Raw genomic sequence first — 20,532 nt, 5'->3', positions numbered from 1 at the left:
CCCCTGGTCATCCCAGAGCACGGTGAACATCGAACCTGCAGTTTGTTAATATCCTAAGCCACACATGTTGTGCAACTTAAAGCATGATGATAGACTCGCGAAGGCAGGGACTTGATGCTACACAAGAAATCCTAGATTGCAAACAACGTACTAGATTCATAGCATCCATCTGCACCTACTTTGAATTTGTACTCAAGAATCCAGCCACATTTACAATGACGTTGTATTCTGTTCACACCACATTTTGGCATCCCAGAACAACCTCCATACCCCCTGAGGTTAACACATTTGATGACACGATGATATGACAATCCGACTGGCACTTAGTCCATTTGGTTGATCCCCAAACGACATCAAAAAGATTCCTGCTAACAATTGAAGAAAGCAAGCAATTGAGGATAACCTTTTTTAGTTCTAACCATCTACAAGACATAAAACAAAGAACAAAACGGGTCTAACCAAACAAACAGACCCAATATTTACGGGCACAGCCAGAATAAACCACGTCTATCTACATCTGACATGCCAGACTACCACCCTCCTCTACCTGCACTTCCATCTTTAGATTTGGCCCTTCCTGCCGCAGCTTTCTCCCAGCTGCTCCCCTGACGTCCACTACCTTCATCTTCTTTGGCTTTGCTTGAAATCTCAGCAGCTACAGCTTCCTCATTTCCAGATGAGGATTTATCCCAAGCAGATGACTGACCACCACCAGCTGATTTGGTGGTGTTCCAATTGTTTCCTCCATTGTTACCTCCAACTGTCTTTTTACCAGCTTCATCTCCAGCTAAAATCTTGTCATCCCACCCAAAAGAATGCTCCTTACCAGAAGGTTTCGAACTGTTCCATCCCCCTTCAGCAGCTACTCCAGCTTTACCAGCTTGCTCATTACCAGAAGAACACTTATCCCAACCAGATGAATGACTTCTACCAGGATCAGTTGCATTCCAGTTACCTCCACCTCCAGCTGCCTTTTTGACAGATGCTCCTGGATTCCAACTGGAGTCGGGACTGTTCCATTTGTTGCTTGCTCCATCCTTGCTCCAGTCCGCGGACTGTGTGCTCCAGCTAGATGAGCCACCTGCATGAAAAGATTTACCTTTATCCAATTTACCCCACCCAAGACTTTGATCATTGGCCCAATTAAATGTTGAAGCTTTTGGAAAAGTTCCATCCCCAAAGTTTTCCTGCTCTTCTTTCCCATTAGAAGAGCGAATCCAACCACGCCCCCGTCCATAAGACTGTCTACCATCAGATTCATTCCTCTCATCCCCAGTTTCTCCATTTCGACCCCAACCTCCTCCCCTAGAAGATCCCAATCCCCGTTCCTTTTCTGGTCCATTCCACTTATCACCTTGACCTCTACCTCCTCTTGCTCCAGAATGACCGCTTCCTCTTTCCCAGCTTGATCCCGTACCACCACCAAAATCTCTTTGCCGATTCCAATTGCTATCTTGACCTCTACCTCCACCAGCTTCATTATTTCCATCCCTTCCTCTACCCCAACCGGATCTTGGACCCCCCTCACGCTCCATTGGTTTGTTCCAGTTGCCATCTTGATCTCTATTTCCACTTCCACCTGCATTTCGACCCCCTCCTCTTCCCCGACCAAATCCACGACCCCCTTCAAAATTTCTTGGTTTGTTCCAGTTGTCCGACCTACCATTTCTGAAAGCATCTTCATTGTCTATTCCTTTGCTCCAGTTGGATGCATTATCTCCGCCAAAAGATTTTGTTTGATCCCATCTGGCATTTTGAATTTGGCTAGAGAATCCAGTTTTACTCCAACCACCAGCTTCAGCTTCATTTTTCTCTCTTGCCTTTCCCCAGTTATCAGATTGACCACTATGTGGATCATTTGCTTTATCCCAGCTGGTACTCTGGCCTCCATGTGCTGCTGATTGGGTCCAATGAGATGCGGCAGCATCCCAATTGTTAGCTTTGCTTCCACCAATGAACTTGTAATCTTCTTCTCTATTTTGGCTTGAATTGCTTCCCCAATCTTTACTTTCATTTTTGTTCTCTTGAGATTTGGAAGACTTGCCCCAAACATCCTCTTCATTTCTAACCACTCCTTTGCCCTTGATGTCCCACACATTTGCTTTATCATTGCTAACAACTTCAGGGCATGCCCAACTACTTGGGTTATCCCAACTGACACCTTTACCTTTATCCTTGTTGCTCTCTGCTTTGTCCCAGCTCCCACCAGCATCCATGCTTGGAAGTTCTTTTGCTTTCTCACATCCATCAATTCCAGGACTGCTTTTGAATGAAGTTCTGTTCCAACCATCTGTATCTTTTGAACAATCACCATCTCGACCTTCATCAATAGCCTTCTCACCAACTGTTGCTTTTCTCAATGGTGTAATCTGTTCCATGTGTAAATCAGCTGCTTTACCCCAGTTGTCTGCAGCTTTACTAGAATTCCATGCATCATCTCTGGCCCCATATGCCACCTTGCTACCACAAGGATCAGCTTCATATTCTTGACCTGTTTAAAGTGATAAAAATGAACAATCAGATGCAAAGCATGCTCACAGTCAGAACAGGCAAAGAATGATCAACAGTTCAGCAGTTTCAAAACTAAATTAGTTTAGCAAATAATGATTTTCTCCTCATTTCCCTGCTTCGTTCAGTAAGAAGTGAAACTATTGAAGAATGGCTCGGACAAAAAAAAGAGTGGCAATGATGATCATGCCAGGAGTGTGCAAAAGGTCTCCATCATCTGAACATTTGATTTCAAGATGTTGACTAAAATTGAAAATGATAAAGGTGTTTAACTATTCCACTTACCTCCAACTGTCTTTTGACATGCTTCTTCATTTCCAGCTAATGTCTTGTCAACCCACCCACAATATTGTTTCTTATCTGAAGGTCTTGAACTGTTCCAACCCTTCGCAGAACCTGCTCCAGCTTTACCGACTTGTTCATTGCCAGATGACCACTTATCCCAACCAGAGGACTGATTTCCACCAGAAAGATTGGACATATTCCAGTTATCTCCACCTCCAGATGCCTCTTTCAAAGATGCTTCCTTGTTCCAATTCAAGGAGTTGGGACTGCAATTGTTGGCTGCTTCATCCTTCTTCCAGTCAGAAGACTGTCCACCCCAGCCAGATGAGCAGCCTGCATCAAAAGATTTTCTTCCATTCCAGCCACCTTGCTGATCAATATTTTCTGCTGATTCTTCAATTTCACTAGAGCCTTTGGACTTGCCCCATCCAGGAGTTTTCTTGTCAGCCCAGCTAGATGGAGTTTTTTGGAAGGTTCCATCCCAACAATGTTCTTGGTCATCCTTGAGGTTAGAAGACTGAACCCAACCACAACCACGACCACGACCTCGACCACGACCAAATGACCGTGTGCCATCGAAACTACTTGCATTGTCACCTCCTCCATTTCGACCCCTACCACCTCCCCTTGCAGATCCCCATCCCCCACGGGCCCCAGGCCCACTCCAATTATCATCTTCACCTCTACCTCCTCCATTTCGACCCCTACCACCTCCCCTTGCAGATCCCCATCCCCCACGAGCCCCAGGCCCACTCCAATTATCATCTTCACCTCTACCTCTTGCTCCATAACGACCTCTTCCACCTCCCCATCTGGATCCCCTGCCACCATCAGAGCCTGTTTGTTGGTTCCAGTTATTTTCTTGACCTCCATCTCCACCAGCTTCATTATTTCTATCCCACCCTTTTCCCCAACTTGACTTCTGACTACCATCAGAATTCCAGCTGCCATCTCGATCTCTTTTTCCACTTTCCCCCGCATTCCAACCCCTGCCTCTTCCCTGACCAAATCCATGCCCCCCTTCAAAATTTCTTGGTTTCTTCCAGTTGTCCATCTGATCACTTCCATCTACCACTTTCCCACAGTTGGAGGCATTATCTCTACCAAAAGATGTTGATCCATCCCATCTGGCATTCTGAGGTTCATCCCGTCTGACATTCTCACCCTGGCTAGAAAATCCAGCTTTGCTCCAGCCTCCAGGTTCAGCTCTGCTTGTCTCATTCACCTCTCCCCAGTTATCAGATTGACCACCATGTGGATCTTTTGCTTTGTCCCAACTGCTAGTTTGACCTCCAGGTTTATCTCCGCCAAAAGATTTTGGTTCTTCCCATCTGGCATTTTGAGTTTGGTTAGAGAATCCAGATTTGTTCTGGTCTCTAGTTTCAGCCTTACTTTTATCTTCTGACTTGCCCCAATTATCCAGTCGACCAACATGAAGATCTCTTGCTTTATCCCAGCTCCTACTTTGACCTCCATGTTGCACAGATGACTGGGTACAATTTGAAGCAGCAGCATCCCAGCGATCAGCTTGTTCTCCCCCATCAGACCTAGCGGTATCTTTTTCTTTAATTTGGCTTGAACCAACAGAAAATTTACCCCAATCTTCATTAGTATTTTTCTCTCGAAACCTTGCAGCTTTGCCCCAAGAATCATCCTCATTACTAATTATTCCTTTGCCTTTAACATCCCAACAACTTGCTTTGTCAATACTAACAACTTCAGGGTGCGTCCAGTTATTTGACTGATCCCAACTTAAGTCTTTTCCTTTGTCCTTGCTGGTTGCTGCTCTGTCCCAGCCACTAACACCATCAGAATTTTTCCGAGAATCACCTAGATCATCATCTCTTTGCTTATCCCAGTTCCCTGAAACATTCTCAGTGGGATCCAGATTATTCCCACTTCCAAAGTCGCCTCTTCCCCAACCCCCAGCATCACTGCTTTGAGGTTTTGGTTTCTTCGATTCATCAATTTCAGTACTGGTTTTAGCCAAAGCCTTGCCATTCCAACCATCTGCATCTTCTATACAATTTCTAGCTTGATCAGTAACTTTGTCACCAGCTGCTGTCATATTCCATTGTGAGTCCTGCTCTCCACTAGAACCAGCTGCTTTACCCCAGCCATCCATTGCTTTACTAGAATGCCATGCATCAGCTCTAGCGCCAGATAAAACCTTGCTACCCCAAGGATCAGCATCATGTCCTTCATCTGTATAATAACAAAAAGTATAATCATTAAGCTACTCCACATGGGTACAACATGAGTGACAAGAGCAATAAGAAACTTCAAAAGGTAATAACAAAAACCATTTCAGGATAAGTAACCAAAAATTCAATAATTATTGCTAAGTCGAAAAGAGCACAAATTAGGGTCAAATAGTTTGGTAACTACAGCAAATAAAAAGATAACCATGACAACAGCAAATAAATGGATAATGATGATTTATATAAATGTACATAAACAGAGAAAAAAATCAGAGGGAAAACACAAGCTAAAAGATTGATCAAAATGTTCCAAATTTCCAATTACCTATCCAGAGCAAGTTTTAAAGTTCAATATTCTTCATAAGGAAGGTTCTTGACTTAAATGTTAAAAGTTGTTATCACAAACCATGAACAAGGGCACCCTCTACCCCATCCAACACACGTGGTATGCCACCACCAAAGGAAAATTAGCAAGTAAATGAAAGTGATAAACAACAATTTCCGACCCACAATGATGATTGTTCTGCTCATTGGGGGAAAATGAGCACAAGAATAGTAAACAACAATTTCTTACCCATTATTATGAACTTTCTGCTACTTTAGGGAAAGAACACATTTATTGAAGTTCAAATTCCAATACCATATTTAAGAAAAATTCAGTTTCTAAAGGCAAGGAAAATACAAAATGGGTTTGAGAATTCTCGCATTAAACCTGGAGAGAAAGTTCTAGAACATTCATTGCAATGAGAATTTTATAAACATGTTTAAAATTGCTTGATTCATCTACAACAATCTCCATAAGAATCTTCATTAACTTCCCCTAGTTATAACAACTGATCATTTCCATTACTGTGCAACATAAATCAGCACCATCGATGTAATGGTAATTGGTATTGACACCAGACATCCGGCCGTCCAACCACCCTCACTCTCTTTCCTACTATTACTTGCCCGCTAGTTGTCCACCACCCTCCCTCTCTTCCTCCCTCACCACCCCCCCCCCTCTTTTTTTCTCTTTCCTTTTCCCTCTCCCCCTCCTTCGCCAGTTTCTCAATTTGTAGGCCGAAGCCATCCCAATCAGCTACTAGTACTACTCGGTATGCCCCAAACCAAGCAATTTGGGACGATTCTACCATAGATAGATCTGACCCTCTTGAGCAGTGCGAATGAGCTGAGCAACTTACAAGCTAATCAAATTCGACTCAACTCAATTATTACCGAGCTCAAGTGGCTCGAATAGTTTTTCAAGTCGAAATCGAGTAGCAAAATATTTGACTCGAAAGCTCGTGAGCCTAATTGAATATATATATATTTTAATAATATTATATTTTGTTTATAATATATACTATTAATTTTATATTTTAAAATATAATATTTATATTTTTTTTAATCCGACCTAACTCCTAACTTTAATCATATTTTGTTTAAATTGTGACCAAAGCTCAACTTCGACCTCAAACTTTAACTCGAATATGGTTCAGTTGATATTCAAATTGAGTCAAGTAGATCTCCAATATTGCTTTTTATTTTTATCGAATCGAGTTCAAGCTTGAATATTAAAGCTAGATCGACATTGAGTTGAGTTTCAAGTTCAAGTATTTTGAATCGAGTCAAGCTCAAGCTTCTGGCTACTCGACTCAATTGCACCCCTAATCCAAACCTCACAATGGTGAGTCTTTTGCACTGGGGTTCCCTTTCTTAATATATCATACCATATATAAATGTCCAACTTGATACCATATCAAATTAGGTACTTTGTTATACAAAAGTTTGATGACATATTTGGTAATCTAATCTTTATGAAATTGATTTGCTTATGCAATCAAGCAAATCACAACCTAGGTACATCAAAATTGATAATCCAAGAATCACGTTCATCTCCTATCACTATGTAACAAGGCTGCATAAAGAAACAATTATTCTACTTGACCCAAATATGGAAGCAAGCTTCAACCACCAAAAGATTCTAGAATTGAAAGTTACAATATTTTAAAAATTCCAAATACATGCAAGTTTTTAAACATCTTACCTGATTTATGGTCATTATTGTCTACATCTGAAGAATTGCTGCCAGGAAAGGCTTGCCAAGAACCCCTGCAATGGACGTAACTTAAGAGTCAACATAAGTCAAATGTTATTAGGCAAATGAACTAAAGCATGCTTTGTCCCTTAAAGTTTAGATTGTGAGTAAAAAAACATAATTTCATGAAGAATAATTTTATTTGCATAAACTGATGGGCATGCTCTACATGCCATATCACTCCACAATTTTCCTAGTAAGACTCGCAAAAGGTTTGACACAACAACATGATATACACAATTAGTGAGCATATATTTTCTGATGCATCACAAGCAAGCTTCTCATCAAAATATATAAACTGGCATTCATCATCCATAGCATATGAAAACAAGCAAACAAACTTTTGTACTAACACAATTTTAAACATTTTACATTCAACAGTACAAGTTTTATAACAGTCACTCGAGAATGTCGAGATCATTTACCACATGCAGCCGACAATGTGATTTCTGTAAAAGGATATTTTCTTTTCTGGATAAGCCGATATTACCGGATCTTTGTGTTTTCTGTGACCGTACCATATTACCATCCCCTTTATGCACTTATGTTCATAATCTATTTTTATAGGTCAATTAAAGAAATTTTGGAAAAAATGAAGTTCATGGTTTGCAATCTCAACCATGTAGCAGTAATTAGATAGACATAAAACTAACATTTATATTAAGGATCTGCTAATTGCATTAATATCAACTAGTTTGAATGTTTCAGCACATCCACTGCAATCTTCTTGCAGCTTACTCAATAATCCGTCAGTAATTATCAAACAAAATTTGAACTATCAAAAGAAAAGAAAACAATATGAAAATAAAAGTGTATATTTGAATATTGACATCAACTAACCTGCCAAATGATGGTACGCTAGCATCCCATTGACCATTATCCACATGTTGTCCTGCTTTCCCAGTAGACAGCCCAGATGCAAAAAATAAATCAGCTCAAGTATTATATCCACAATATGGCAAGTAAGGTTTAACATCACACAGGAAGAACTCTGGCAGAATGCCTACTTTCAAACATTTGAAAACACACATCAATAAATGAAATAAATGCAATCTGTTATCCTATTACAGCCTTTCAAACTTTCCCACCATAAGGATTATTCACTGACCCTGATCTACTTGTAAACAGCAAAACCAGGAACCTGTTTCGAGTCTGTTTACCAGACAGATAGATAATCAATTTGAACAACAGTTGAACAAAGGCTATAGACAGAGTTACCTATAGACAACCCTTCTTGGGTTCCAAAAGTATTGGATGTTGTGGCAGCTGAGTCATCCCTTTCCAATACAAACAATAACAATAAAAGGACATCAGAGGTTGCTCACAAGTTGAAAAGGGCAGATATAGAAAGGCACACTCTAAGAAACCTAATACCTCTTCACATTTGGAACGGAGAGATACTCAGCCTCAACTACATAAACATCATGGAAGAACATGTTATAATGAATTTCATATGAAAACATCTGAGCAGAAGTGGTACAATAAACAAACCTGTGATGACCTTGACCAGAGAATCCAGCTTAACAGTGACATCCGAGCGGTATACACCCACAACACGGCAAAGATACCCCTTCAAAGGACCTTTTCGAATTCTCAAGGTCTGGCCAATAGAGAAGATTTGATCTCTGTCACTTTGGCGATGCCAGTTAACTACAATGAAAACAAAGAAATCATCATACAGTAATCACTTATATTATCTACACACAGGAACTAAACATTCCAATACGTACAACCATGACTTCTATCCTGCTCCTCAGAAGATCTCATAGGTGGTTGGAAGAATGAATGACTTGATTTCTCACCCTGAAACAGAGTAAATACATGAAAATGAGAAAGTCATCGGGACAGAACAAGACTAAAAGAACTTTCTCACTGATAATGACCTTCAATTCCTTCAAGTTCTCACATGATGCAGACTTGGCACAAAAGAACCCACTATTCTCTGTTTCATTTTCATCATAAATGAAGAGTGTGCCCTTGTACATATGTCTCACAATTCCTTGTCTATCCTGCCAAAAGACAAAACAAGCAAAACGAGCATAATTGTCAAAACATGAAGCATTGCAGCACAAGCAATCACTTCTCACATGGATAACAAGGAAAACACACTCCTGCAATGGTCAAAACTCAAAAGTAATTGGACACAGGGACCAAAACTTGGTTAGCTACTATAGCAATTCTACAAGTATACAAGTAGAAACTTTGAAGAAGCATTATCTAACATATAATATTACCAAGTACTAACCAACCCAATCTTTTCTTGAGAATAAAGCAGACAATCAACTCGATTTCTCCAGGTTAAATCCAAAGAGCTGAAGGATCCTCGTGATATTAGCCTGCTTTATTCTCTCTCTTCATAAAGTTGTCTCAGTGTGTGATATTTCTCCAAGGAACTCTAGTTTCTTTTATGCTTTTACATGCCAGTACAGCTACATATGTTCAGTAAACAATGAGATGTAGCAAAAAAGCAAAATACAGATAGACAAAAAAGAAGTGAGTAATTAGCACTTGATCACACTATTTCACAGAATCAGCCTCTACAACCACATCAAAACTTTTAAAAGTGAAGCTTGGGAAAACTGATTAACACATTGATTATATTACCTGCAATGGCCCTTCTAAAACCTTGACAGTGTCATTAATGGATATGGTTTTCATATACCGATCAGAAGCTGTGAACATCTTATCAACACAAGCACTCTTTATGTCCTGAACCTTAACTGTCACTACTTCCGGTCCTTCCATGCCTCCTTTCAATATCTGAAACAACAACCACAACAATAATACATACTGATCAAGACCAAGAGGGGAGGTGGTTAATTTCAGTCAATGTGGCTACCCGGAAGCCATCTTTCTCCACAGCAATGATAACACCAAAAGCCTTGTGTCTACAAAGTTAAATTAGAAAACAGAAGGAATAAATATCTTTAGTAGTATATTAGAAAACAGAAAATATAAAAACTTTGGTAGTATACTAGATGAAGCTACAGGGTAAACTAGTTGGAGGAGAAATACCAACCCAAACAACACAAAATCGTGGAGATTGAAACCATTCCCTTTCTTAGCTAATACTTTCTGATCTGCTGCTTCAGACAACCGCATTTTGTTACGCCCACGATATACACTTGAGACCCAAGTTAAGTCCTCATCCCCAACCTTACTGACATTGGAGAACTTCAGAAGTTCCATATCTGATGGCTGTACTGCCCAGCAGATTACTGATCCAATGGACACCCTTTTGTACAAAAAACCATCCTTCAGCATCAAACCATCAAGTATGTCAAAAATCTCTCCAGTCTGACGATCACGCCTGACTTCAATATGGGGCCTAAACATTCTGACAAATAAAGTGCAATCTCAAAGTTCCGCAATCAAAGCAAGATAGATGGTACATTATGAAATGCCATTTGAATAAAAAATAAATGAAGAAAAAATTACTCTAGTTCATGAGAGCTAATCAAGCGTGGGGCCGGTACTGCAGCCTGCTTCAAAGATATCCCACCACCCTGCAAGGGTATGTGCAATTTTTTTCAATAATATAATGCATATTAGTGTATAAGCAACTTAAGTAAAACTAGGCCAGGAAAAAGGCAAAAATACATATCCATTAAATGAAGGGACTGCAGAAGTAACTGGCAAGTATGAAACCAATATTTCATGTTTATAGTCAAGCAAAATTGTGGCAAGACCTTTTCAGCTAACTTAGACATAATAACCACCATTAATAGCAAGAAACATATTGGCAGACATATTTTTCATATATTGCTTCTTTATGCCATATTCATGCTACACTTTATTGTTTCATTGTCTGTAGCATCCTCAACATGATAATGAACATATAGTTTTGAAAATTACACTCTAAATAGCATGAGTGTCATTTTCAAGCTTGTTCCATAAGTTATAGCAGAAAACCTAAAATGCTTAAACCATAACCATCTAGCCTTTTCCTGATTATTAAGAATCGGCTTTATGGATCCTTAAAAAAAAATTAAAAAAAAAAAAGAACTAAACAAATGCTTAAACAACAGAATGGCCCTAAAATATAAGAACCTTATAACATCCCTCCATATGCTGTTCTCACTTCCCTGCATTTGTTCTCACCTCCATGAATAAAGCCACCAGCAGCATACAAACTTTGGGCTTCCCACACCCAAGACATTTCCCCATTGATCATAAACCTTTACTCTTGCCAAGTGAGACCTCAATTACTTCTTTGACAGGCCCTCCCTGAAAATCTTCATTATACTCAGGTTGCCTGGCACCAAATAGAAAACATTAAACCACATATATACCAGTATATCTAACGGCTTTGGCTTGATGTATGGTTTTCCCACCAATTAGTCTGAGTTCAATTACCAATAAGCATTCCAAGATCCTATCAAATCCAAAGGAATGTTTGCTCACCCTGGTGATTCAAAAAAATAGACCATACTCCAGCGTACATAAATGCAGTCTCCCCATCACAAGACATACAGATAGTCTCTCCACAGGATGCAATCCATCAAATTTACCCTCTGGTGCTCTCAGTGAAGCTGATTCATGGATTAATCTCAAGTAGACTAATTTCCTTAAGTCTGCACTGTGGCACACCAGCGTATGGAATGGGCAATATTCCTTAACAAAGCAAGGTTGCCACTAGTTTGGCATTGTCTGCTCTTAATTATTTCCAAAATAATGATAAAAGTAAGAAAGCTCACAGAGTAGCCTGCCTTCATCCATTGCCTCTCCATAGAAGTATTTTCAAAGACAAAAAAATAATCATATGGATGTTACCAATCTAATGCACTTATATTATCTTTATACAAACAAAAGCCTACCCATAATACTATCAACAACATTCAATCATACAGCATGAGGTCTCGACTGTCAAATGCTGGCAGTGCTGATCTGTGCCACACTAGTAGCAGCGCTTGGCCCCGGTTGAAATAGCACACACTTTTTTTTCAATATTTTTAATAAAACAAAACATATTAATCTAAATTTCAGGCACCATGCAAGCTGTGCAGCCGAGTGACTAGCACCAATAATTGAGAACTTTAGTAGCACAACATACCGCACTGACATGGGTAGAACTGCGTGACACTTCAATCAATCTTACAGCCAGCAGAATATGCCATTCAGCTGGATTAGGTCAAGGTCTCTCATTCCCCCATCCTAATCAATGTTTCAAAACTCAGTTTGAGTTTCACATTCAAATTTCAATTAAATTAACTGAGCCTTGGCTCTGGTATCTTTCAACTTTAATTTTGCATGCTTCTAACAAAAATGATTTCAAATACATAAAGTTTCAAAGAAAGATTAAAAAAAAGTGTAAACAAGTCGTTAAAAATATGTTAGACCTTGCATTAGAGTAAATTACATTTTTCCAAATCTGAGAATTTAGAGTTTCAATTGTATCAGGATGAAACAACTAATAGATTATTTAAAAATTAAAAAAAAAATCATTGGAATGGTAAAATCAGGTTCCAAATATTTTAGAGTGTAGTATATCATTCTATTTTTTAATGACAATATAATGTATGACAATCTAAACCTCATTTACACAGCATATGCCTATGGTGTATAAACTGTCATTCATGCTTACAGAAGATCAGGGAAACATAGAATTTATTATAGAAACCAAACATCTTCCATTGCAATATTCATATAAGTTACTGATCCAAGAAAGGGATTAAGCCTGTTACGTACAATTTCACACTCAACACCCCGCTGAGGAAATCTGAAATAAAATCCTCTAAGTCTGAGCAAGTCTTGCAAATCCACTTTAAGAAACCCAATCAACACAAAATCTCAATTCTCCATCTTTCTCCATCAACCTGGACTTTGTGAAGTCATTAACTTGCCTAATGCACCTGAGTATATTTTCAAAGGACCTTCTAAATTTTAGGCCATTAAAATTCATGGAGATGGTGCTTGGAATATGTGGGTTTATTTAAAACCCAAGCATCAACTTACCCTTACGTAATTTCTTATTTGGATGCGTGAAAAGACAGATGAATGACCAGGATAATCAACATATATGTGTGTGTGCATGTGTGTGTGTCTACATGCATATATGCTAGTGCCAAGATTCCAAAAATGCATTTCATGCCAACACATGTCAGATTTAGGATGAAGCCAAAAGACAGGTAAAAAACATGGCAAGACAACTCAGAGAAAATTGATAAATACAGCCATGTAATACCATTTTAACAAAAAAGATTGACTAAAAAGGTGTAAAGTACAGCAAAAGTGGACTGCACTCACAAATTTCTTAGAAATAGCTTGAAGATCAACTCTAGGAATCAACTTTACCATCACCTTTTTCTGTCCATCATCAACAGCCACAACCTATACAATATAAAATACAAATTCAAGCATAAAGAATACAAGGAAGAAGCAAGAAAGTAACAAGGAACCATCATGAGTAAACCATAAACAGACCTACATACCTGTGCCAGGTCACCTTTGTATTTCCCACTCTTCATGCGTACCCATGAACCTTCTGATACTTCACATGATTTACTACGACTAGAGAACAACTGAGGAACTTCACTTCCAGGGACACGATTGATTTTACTTGAATATACACTATAAAATCCCTTGCATGCCTGGAATAAAAAAACACACCAATTAAAGAATATGATATCCAAGGATTCCAGCCCCAGCAAAGTACCATCCCATGCCTCAGGACAAAACTGTCCCACCATCATCCCAGCATCCCGATTGGCACGTCTTCAAACATGCCCAATCCCAACCGTTGGGACTAGGTGAAACGGCGATGCATCCCATTCTGTGGAAAAACTAAGACAACCCCATCCCACAGAATTTAAAATCTTGATGATATCTAAATGATGCATACATGGTATTGATGAAATATGTTCACTAATTGGAGGCCTGATCATGTCAAATGCAAACCAATTGGATGAGAGAGTTTCAAAGAATGGCACATAATTTTCAACATCCTTTTTCCTTCAAACCCAATAGACCATGCATCTGACAAGGACTACAAGGTTTACACTGAGAGAGTACCAGATGGAAAATTACCATCATAGGATCATTCAAAATAGAGGGAAATATTTTAAATTTGTACCAAGAAATAAATGCCATCTATATCTAAAACGTTTACTATCACTTCTTTAAATAATACATTTGACAGAGAAAAGCCAATGTTCACAAAAAAATATTTGTTCTTATGATGGTCAACATAATGCATAATTTGTAAGAAAGCAAAATAAAGCTTTACCTACTATCGAACATCATGAAGTGAATCATAAACCAGCTGAAGCCCCGTTGTTGTGATTATAACAAAGCTGTACTAGTAAATATTGTAGGAAAAAGATTACAGAATTATAGGATTCATTACTTGTGAAAACAGAATCAAGTCTTGACAACATAAGGAGTCAGCATGAATGAACCAAAAGCCTAAAGAAATCAACAGAAATGGCAAAGTCTTTAAATAATGTTCAGAAAATTTCTTAGCTCCCAAATTTCAATGTTGGGAAGCCCTGATATCCCAAACTTTCATTGTTTATTTTAGGATAAAAGTAAGAGTAACAAAATTTAATATTGTTAGATTCCCTTTGGCTTGAGTCGTCCTGATTTCAAAAACACAGAAAACTTAACTGTGGAAGTGAAAGATACGAAAGGCATTAATCATGCAAAAAGGGCACCCTTGAAAGATAGGAGAAGCTGATGACTTCAAAAAGGGTACCCTTGAGTCATCCTGATTTCAAAAACACAAAAAAAAGTACCATACCATTTGCCAGCCGGTACGGTACCATACCATACCGGCCCATACCGATAATAAAAAAATCCACCCAACGGCCAAAAAAAAGAAAAAAAACGACCTGTACCGACCCATACCGGTGTTGTACCACACCGTGCAGTGCGGTTCGGACCCATACCATACCGAACCAACTAGTACGGTCCAATTCACGTCATTTACCAAAAAATCAGCCTGAACCGTATCGGTGGAAGACGGTCCAATTCACGTCATTTACCAAAAAATCAGCTTGAACCGTATCGGTTTCCACCGGTACGGTACGGGGTGTATCGGCCGGTTTGGGCCGGTATAGAATACCATGCTTCAACTATATGTGAACAATGCTAAACCAACAATGGTAAAGTTTGATGGTTCATCCCCGCATTTCTTAAATTTTTTTAACCTCTGATATCTGAGCAATTCATTATAACAGGATATCAATGAGGCATCATGACTAGCAAAGTTTATCTCAATATTACTTTGCATTCGTCATTTTAGTTGCCTCCTTTATTCAGATTTTAACCATTACGAAGACAGATGCATTCTGCAGCATCAGAATTTGTTGCTGCTGAAATAATTCTGTATCAAATAGTGGAATTTGCAGACCTCAACCAAAAATATCAAAGACAGAGAATCATATGGTTTCCTAAAATTAAGGAACATGCATATCAACGTTCAGACAATCTCATGCATAAGATACCAATCACCATGATCTCACCTATATGAAGTGCAAAAGATTAAGATGGCCCCAGAATTGCTAATACATGAATATATGACCTTTAAAGTACATCTAAAGAGACACATTTTACAGTGGCAATGGGCCCACAAGTGGCAATGTTTACAGCTACTAATTGGTATACTTTCTTAGTTCTCGTAGACTGAAATTTTTCCAATTTCTTTAGTTCTTCACACATATCCATGGAGACACAACCCAATTATAAACTGACATTATTCAATATTAAAACAATAACTGACCTTCACAAAATTAAAAAATGACAACCATCATAAATATGGCAAATGCTGTAGTTTATCAGTATCCATTTCTCATTCACTACAGAACTTTTACTTACAAAACTTCTCAGCAACAAAAAGAGTAAGCAGACCCAATGAACATAGTCCAAGTGTAAAATGATAAAGAAATTAAACTTGAACATAGATAAATTAAATTAAAAATAATTTTAAAGAATTAGAAGGTCCGGAAAGAAACATAAGCAATAAAAATTGCTAGCCCTGGCAAGAAGAATAGCAGGGGGGAAAACGCTATCAAATCTTTCAACCTCAAGGGCCCATTCTTTTGTGGGTAAATATCATGGAAAAGTTGGTCGACTTTCCCATTGACCAACTTGCCAATGTTCTCATGCTTTTCAAGATGGATAAGTTGCTTTCTATGGATAACATTTATCCATGAAATAGGAAAAAAAATCTTATCCACCTAAGGAGTGGCTAAATCATTTTTCCATCAGCCAGTCAAGTAAATATTTAATTCTATTTCTAAAATGTCCCATCCTCCTTTCCAATGCCTTCATCATTCAATGCCCAATTCCCATAAGTCATCCACTTTCTCCAAGCCTAAAAAGCATAAAAAATACTATGAAAAATATGGATAAATTTTAACAACTTATCCAGGAAAGTAGTAATGCAAAAGAACATGGGTAACAAATTTCAAAGCCACTTTTTCATACGTAAAAGAACATAGATAAATTATTTTCTTGTTTAAATATTGCCTGAAAAATATTTACTTAGAAAAATACAGATTCCCAGATAAATTTTTTGCCCATAAAAGAACAGGCCCTAAGTGAAAAGTCAAGGAAATACCTCTATAATGTCACATTCTTTGTCAGCTTCAATAAAAACATAACCCTTGACATGATCGAGCGCAAATGCAGAAATTATCTGCATTTTGCTTCCATAGTTGTTAAGATCAATGTATTTCTGCATGAAGCAGAAGGCTATCTGTCGCTCTCGTCCACCCTGCAACCAATAGTTCCTTAGCACAACACTCAAATGGCAGTAGCATTACCCAACAATTGAGGTTAGTGGGAACATGGCTGATCGCATACCATACATTTGACCCTCCAAACTGTGGGATCCTTCAGTGAATCCACCTCTGATATTCTGTCATCACGTTCTTTAGAATCTTCATTATACACAACAAACTCTGAACCATGGCCATACCGGTCTTTAATTAGTGCTTCTAGTTCATCACCACTCAACTCTTCTTCCTTTAAGAAAAATGGAACAGGATGGGACTTCCCAACTGGCCTGATATCTTCATTTCCTGATTTGCTTGCATCCATGAAATCTGTTACTAATAAAAAAATACTATCAGCACAAACATGTCCTGGACACGCACCATCAACAACAGCTCTCATTTTACTTCAAAAGTCTCAAGAACAATGGCAGGGCAGAAAAAATAGCAGCAACAAGTTGAGAACAAAAGTTTTATACAATGACTACAGAAAGAGTAACAAGTTGAGAACAAAAGTTTTATATGATGACTACAGAGAGAGTTTATGTAATACTTGCAGCCAGAAAAGAACTTCCATATCATGACTCACTGACTGAAATTTATATGTACAAACAACCTGAAGTCTCATACATCGGCTAACGAGGTATGCAAAGAAACAATTGTGCAAAAGGACCACAAAGGATAGAAATTTAATAACGATACTGCTCAGAAAATTACTGATAAAATGACCCTGATAAAAGACAACACAATGCTAGTTAACAGAATAATGATGAACATTATTCACAGACAAGTTTCATATATTCCATTAATCTTGTCAATTTTCAAGAATGCTTGTATTGCTTTTACTCATAATGTTAAAAAAAAAAAAAAAATCTACATGTCCGCTTTTAGTCTCCATCACTTAATTTATATACAACATTTCAGCCCATTTTAACACATCGTCAAAGATCACCATAAAATGCATAGCTAGCCATATAGCCAAAGATCACCATAAAATGCATAGCTTGCCATAATAGTTTTTTTGTGGGGTAAGGAATTACCTCTGCAATCATTACAATCTTTCAAAATTCTATACCATACTTCCTTTGTAATTTCATCTGGTAGGCCTCATTTCCTATGTTGGCTTATGGACCTTAACGTACACTAATAACAACAGGATGCATTAAATGTACATAGACAAGCTTATTTTGCCCCCTCTGATGCAATATAGTATCAAAGTTGAATCATTCCATATCACACCATGGCCACTTAGCAGTAGCTAATACTCTTTCTGTCAAAAGCTCATCCTCTTTCTGAAATATGACCACAGTTTTTTTTATAAATGCTCAATACTGATACCATTTTCTGAATTCAACTTCCCAAGATAATGAGGATAGAGATACAGTATCATGTGTGATGGTTGAACAAAAGAAGAAAAATTCTTCTAACATATGTTCAATCTTATATCTTGGGATCAGTACATCCGAGACATCCCAGAGGGTGATAGTATATTTAACAAGCAATAAACAATTTTATATCTGATTAACTCCAGTTACGAGCATCAGTTTGCACCATATGTTGTCAAGGTTCTAAATGAAATGTGATCACAGATCACTGATACTCAAAAGGTGGAAGTCATATAAACTTTAGTGCATACTCCATATATATGTAATAAAGGAACCCTGGGTACAACTCATGCAGAGACATCATATGATTCGGATAGACATAGGCATGAAAGTATTTTGCATTTAAATCCTTTTTGACAGGTGTATCTTGAGAAACTTTTTCTTTGCAATAATTATATGCCTTCACTCTTTGGTCCAAACATTGCACCAATACGCGAACATGGGAGCATTAGGATGATTATCTTATAAACCTAATGGGAAAACTGAAATTAGAAACTCCACTGCATAACAATCCAATACCTTCAAAATATTTGATTTTGACCTGACAGAGTATCAGATCTTATTTCATGAAGGCAAATCCAATACAGGCAGTTGAAATCAGGGATTAAAAGATTCCCTATAGCAGCCAGTATGGACTGACATAGCAGACCGAGTACATCCTGATTCTACCAAGATGGTCTTGAACTGTCCATCTTGCATCATATCAAGGCATGCGACCTTGCACCACATCATATTGACACATATCGTATCACTTGTAGCCAAATCATCTGGCATAGGTCCTTACCTCAATATATTCCTTGGTTCAGATAATATCCCGAGTTATTGACTTTCACAACCAACCTACTCTCAACAGTTCAAGATCACTACTAACACATTTACTAATATTTTTGCAAGAATTCTTGTAAACCTAATATTTAAGCCTAAAGGCCAATCCAATCAATTAATTAAGGTCCTTCCGCTCAGGACACTATCAAATAAACTGTTGAACATGCAACACACATGCCTAGAAGCAGGAAGGGAAGTTGTAAACATAATGATAGAAGTCGAACATTCTGATAAAAACCAGTATGCAAAAATAGTCTACAAAGGATGACGCAAAAGGAAAGCTTGAAACACAGGAAAAGGAAAGCTTGAAACACCATCCTGTGTCTATGTTGTGGTCCTACCTGCATCAGAACCAGACTCTTCTCCAGTTCTCCTTGAGTGCTGAAACCCTTATGTAACTCATGCAAGTAAAGTTGCACCAAAGCTTTTGTCATTTATCCAATTCATGTATCGCATGTTACTAAAATACAACAACCAGATAACTATCTAACATATCCAAAATTCTAGTTAACCTCGCTAATAATTCCTAGCAACACAGAGCACCACACACACACAAGCAATAGTTCATACCAAGCATCAGGTGTGGTAGAAGCCACTCAGTTGAATTCACACAACAAGTAAAATGGTTATACACGCAATAACACCGCCAGCTAAACAGCAGTGCCAATTCATACATTTTCAGGATGCCTTTCTACACAGTCAAAATGAGCACATAAAAATTAGAAAAACAAAAGACACCATCTAAGGATCTAACATGCAACAGGCAGCTGCATAAAATACCATACACAACATCAAACCCGATGGTCACTTAAAAAACTAACCAAAAACAAGAGCAATAACTCATTCGATCAGCTTAACTTAAAAATGGTCCAAAAACCCTCGAAACACGTAGCAGAAAGCAAGGTACATTGTACCACATTTAATTCCTAAACCTGGCGTAAGAATCAACGCAAAAAGAAGAATAAAACAACATCGAGCACTCAAAAATCCTCCATCTTCACACATGCACGCACGGCTTAAACAGCTCTACAGATCCACAGCTAAGAAACCAGACCGAGCTAATGAAACCCCCAAACGACCTAGAGCTAGAACACGAAAACCAGAAACATAATCAAGCAAACTCTAGAAACAACAACTACTTCAAGATGACCAAAATAACACCATCCGACTAAAACAGCAAGAAAACCCTAGAACTAGAGACGGCGAGATAGGGTTAGAGCATTATACCCAAGTCAGCGTCTTCCTCCCCCAGATCAAGATCCTCGTCCTCATCGTCAGAGTCGGCGTCCACGGCGGCGTCGTCGAAGAACTGGAGGACTCCCGGACGCTTCTTCTTGCGTCGGCCGCCGGAGGCCTCCTCCTCGGCTGCCGGCTTCTTCCTCTTCCCGGAGGAAGAGGAGGCAGCAGTGGCGTCCAGCGCTTTTCCGGCCACCTGCTTCCCCTTTCCCTTCAAAGCCATCACTAAGCTCTCGAGCGAGCGAGAAAGAAGAATAGAGGAGGAAGACAAGAAGAGAAGGGAATGCAGAGAGATAATA

At 38.6% G+C, this 20,532-nt stretch overlaps 1 protein-coding gene across 4 annotated transcripts; it reads right to left on the bottom strand.

Moving 5' to 3' along the window:
• Positions 1 to 151: 151 nt before the first annotated feature.
• On the bottom strand, positions 152 to 20,532 carry LOC105053638 (uncharacterized). Of its 4 annotated transcripts, none has more exons than XM_010934892.4 (18): positions 20,225 to 20,532; positions 16,879 to 17,126; positions 16,634 to 16,789; positions 13,506 to 13,664; positions 13,321 to 13,404; positions 10,513 to 10,580; positions 10,094 to 10,411; positions 9,914 to 9,962; positions 9,679 to 9,834; positions 8,958 to 9,083; positions 8,805 to 8,877; positions 8,566 to 8,724; positions 8,449 to 8,485; positions 8,293 to 8,351; positions 7,915 to 7,969; positions 7,024 to 7,088; positions 2,794 to 4,998; positions 152 to 2,491 (listed from the first exon to the last, which is right to left on the bottom strand). In XM_010934892.4, the coding sequence occupies exons 1-18, from the start codon at positions 20,454 to 20,456 to the stop codon at positions 531 to 533; spliced, it is 6,210 nt and encodes a 2,069-aa protein (XP_010933194.1). In that variant the 5' UTR covers positions 20,457 to 20,532; the 3' UTR covers positions 152 to 530. The 4 variants fall into 4 exon arrangements, with proteins under 4 accessions (XP_010933194.1, XP_010933199.1, XP_010933206.1 ...); XM_010934897.4 differs by having other exon boundaries at positions 7,915 to 7,966; XM_010934904.4 differs by having other exon boundaries at positions 16,879 to 17,120.

The sequence above is a fragment of the Elaeis guineensis genome, chromosome 2, assembly GCF_000442705.2.
Source record: "Elaeis guineensis isolate ETL-2024a chromosome 2, EG11, whole genome shotgun sequence".
NCBI lineage: Eukaryota > Viridiplantae > Streptophyta > Magnoliopsida > Arecales > Arecaceae > Elaeis > Elaeis guineensis.
Note: the sequence above shows the minus strand (reverse complement) of the source record. Positions and strands in the feature narration are given on the sequence as shown.